This window comes from Pinus tabuliformis, chromosome 7, assembly GCF_031772625.1.
Source record: "Pinus tabuliformis cultivar Carrire ecotype Pingquan chromosome 7, CPIR1, whole genome shotgun sequence".
NCBI lineage: Eukaryota > Viridiplantae > Streptophyta > Pinopsida > Pinales > Pinaceae > Pinus > Pinus tabuliformis.
The window spans coordinates 98,090,288-98,092,627 of NC_142293.1; the positions used below are offsets into that span (position 1 = coordinate 98,090,288).

General features: G+C 39.9%; 1 protein-coding gene across 1 annotated transcript; it reads right to left on the reverse strand.

The window, feature by feature from the left end:
• Positions 1-509: 509 nt before the first annotated feature.
• On the reverse strand, positions 510-1,454 carry LOC149245462 (uncharacterized). The gene is made up of 2 exons (XM_089455603.1): positions 695-1,454; positions 510-589 (listed from the first exon to the last, which is right to left on the reverse strand). The coding sequence occupies exons 1-2, from the start codon at positions 1,440-1,442 to the stop codon at positions 510-512; spliced, it is 828 nt and encodes a 275-aa protein (XP_089311729.1). The 5' UTR covers positions 1,443-1,454.
• Between the last annotated feature and the right edge of the window lie 886 nt (positions 1,455-2,340).

A 2,340-nucleotide genomic window follows, 5' to 3' on the forward strand; every position in this document is an offset into this window, starting at 1 on the left:
GAACCTTCTGTATGTATCCAGTTCAAATCCATTACTATCTATATTGATATGAAAGAACGATAAGCCGTGGTTCAACCTTCCCTTTTATCCCTTGTGTATCCGTGTCTGTGAATGTTGTGCTTAGACTACATAGATATAAATCATTTGGGTGAAACTAATTATAATTGATTATGACTAACTATTACAACTTATTAACAGTAAGACTCAGTTGATGAATGCAAGGGTATGCTTCACCCTTCCTGCTGAGCCTTCTCTCTGTGAATGTGTGATATGGTCCAATTCCATAATTAAGTATATTGAGATGGATGAATGATTACTAATGGCTCAAGGTTTTTGTTTGATGGACCGTGTGTTGTCTATGAGTGTGCTTAAATACTCTCTCTCACACGTTGTGTTAGAGAGAGGTGTGTGGGAGAGGTTCAATTTAATTTTGTTTAGAAGTGTGAGTGAGAGGGGCATGTTTACAATGTCCTGAATCTCAACATAGGCCTGGCTCTTCCTTTCATTGATCAATTACATAAACGGACTGTAAAGGCCACAGATTGGGCCCATAACTTAAGCCTTGCCTTGACTTCCTCTGGATGGTCCCCTGAAAATAGGAAAGCAATAGCTCAGATGAGAACAAATACATGTATTCTGAAACGTTAAATCCCCAAATAAGGGTAAGTATTATTATATTTGAAAGACAACCAACCTAGGCTAGAGATCTTCCAATTGGCAATGGAACGTTGTGAACAACTGCTGGCACTATTGGAACATACCTCAGCAGGAGAAGAAGATATGCCAGTATCTGTGCTAGAAGCAGGGGCCTTTTGCTGCTCATCCTGGAATGGATGGCTCATAGAATAGCACAGCTCCAATGCAGGGAGGGTGTTGTAGAGCTCTGGAATCTCCTCATAGTTGAACCCAAAACCCAGATCCAAGCACCCTTTCAGCTCATCTAAGTCCTCATCTGTAAGGCTCTTAGTCCTTGAAAAGGATTGTGGAGTATCAGTGCCTTCACATAAAGGGTTCGATTCATTTGAAATAGGCTCTTCCACAAAACCTTCCATCAAAATCTGGCCTCTCCTCCTCTCCCACAACTCCTCTTTGAGCTTTATAATTACATGATCAACAACATCCCTCATTTCGGGCTTGGTATTACCATAATCCATATCAATGGGCTTTGATGTTCCATTTGGGGGAGATGAGGGCTTATGTTCCCTAAGTTGACACTTGTTTACTGGATCAAAATCATAGTTTGCTGCATCAAGATTAATGGATTCATCTTCATCAGAATCTTCTTCATTTTCTCTGTAATCTGTGTTAGGGTAATCCAAAAGCTCCCCACCACCTTCGCCTGAATCATTAGCAGCACCGCCAAGTTTCTTAGGCTCTGCATCATATTTGTCTGCTTGTGTAAATTGGAGGCCAGGTGGGGTTCGATCCATAGAAGAATACATTTCCGGCTTATCGAGTCCACTCTCAGCCTTAGGCTTTTTGGCAGCTATTTGATTCATTTTCAGTCCTACTCCTGTATCACAGACACACAGACCATTCGCCTTCTACTGCAACTTGTGAGGACTACTGAAGTTGCAGGTTTAGATGAAGAATAAGTCCCCGAACCAAAATCTGAAGAAGAGACAACCCCTGAGGAGATTGAAATAGAATAAAGTTTCTTAGTGCTTATTGTAATGTCTTCTGAAACATGGACTTACACCTATTGTTATTATTGATAAATACCTCCAACTAGGGATTAATTATACTGTTTTTGTCCTGTAAATGTTACGTTCATATAGCAGCAACCATGACAGTTGCTTACTTAAATTTTTCCGGCAGGGGCATTTTTATATTCAATAAATCATACTCTGGTAAGTAATTGCTTGGATCATATAACTTGATACTATTATGATAAAAAAAGAGCATTCCAACTTCCAGCAGCCTCGAGAAACCCTGGTAGTGAGAGGACGAGTTGGAGTTTCAAGAACCGACCTGTAAATTACTGAATTTAAAACCCTAGGTTAACAGAAAACATACCAGAGAAACGAAGCACGGGAACCCAAGTCACCTATACTTTAGCCAATGAGTTATCAAGGAGGAATACATCACCTGTGTGGGTTAAATGGCTGAATACTGTAGGAAATGAGAATCTACAATCCATAAAAGAAATGCAATTAGTAAACAAGGTAAAACCATAACGACACACAAAAATGAACAATTCAAAATAGATCATGGTTACTAAATACGAAATGGGCCGAACCTAGTGGACAACTACTATAAAATAAATTGGGTGGGTTGTAAAGTCCATGCCTGGAGAGTGAGAGCAGCCTCATCACTGAAAATATACCTGAAACTACGTTT

Bases quoted from the DNA above. Each gene is read 5' to 3' on its own strand.
- LOC149245462 (XM_089455603.1), bottom strand. From the start codon at position 1,442: ATGTATTCTTCTATGGATCGAACCCCACCTGGCCTCCAATTTACACAA. The intron at 590-694 runs GTTGGTTGTCTT...TCCTATTTTCAG, and splicing joins TTGGAAGATCTCTAGCCTAG to GGGACCATCCAGAGGAAGTC.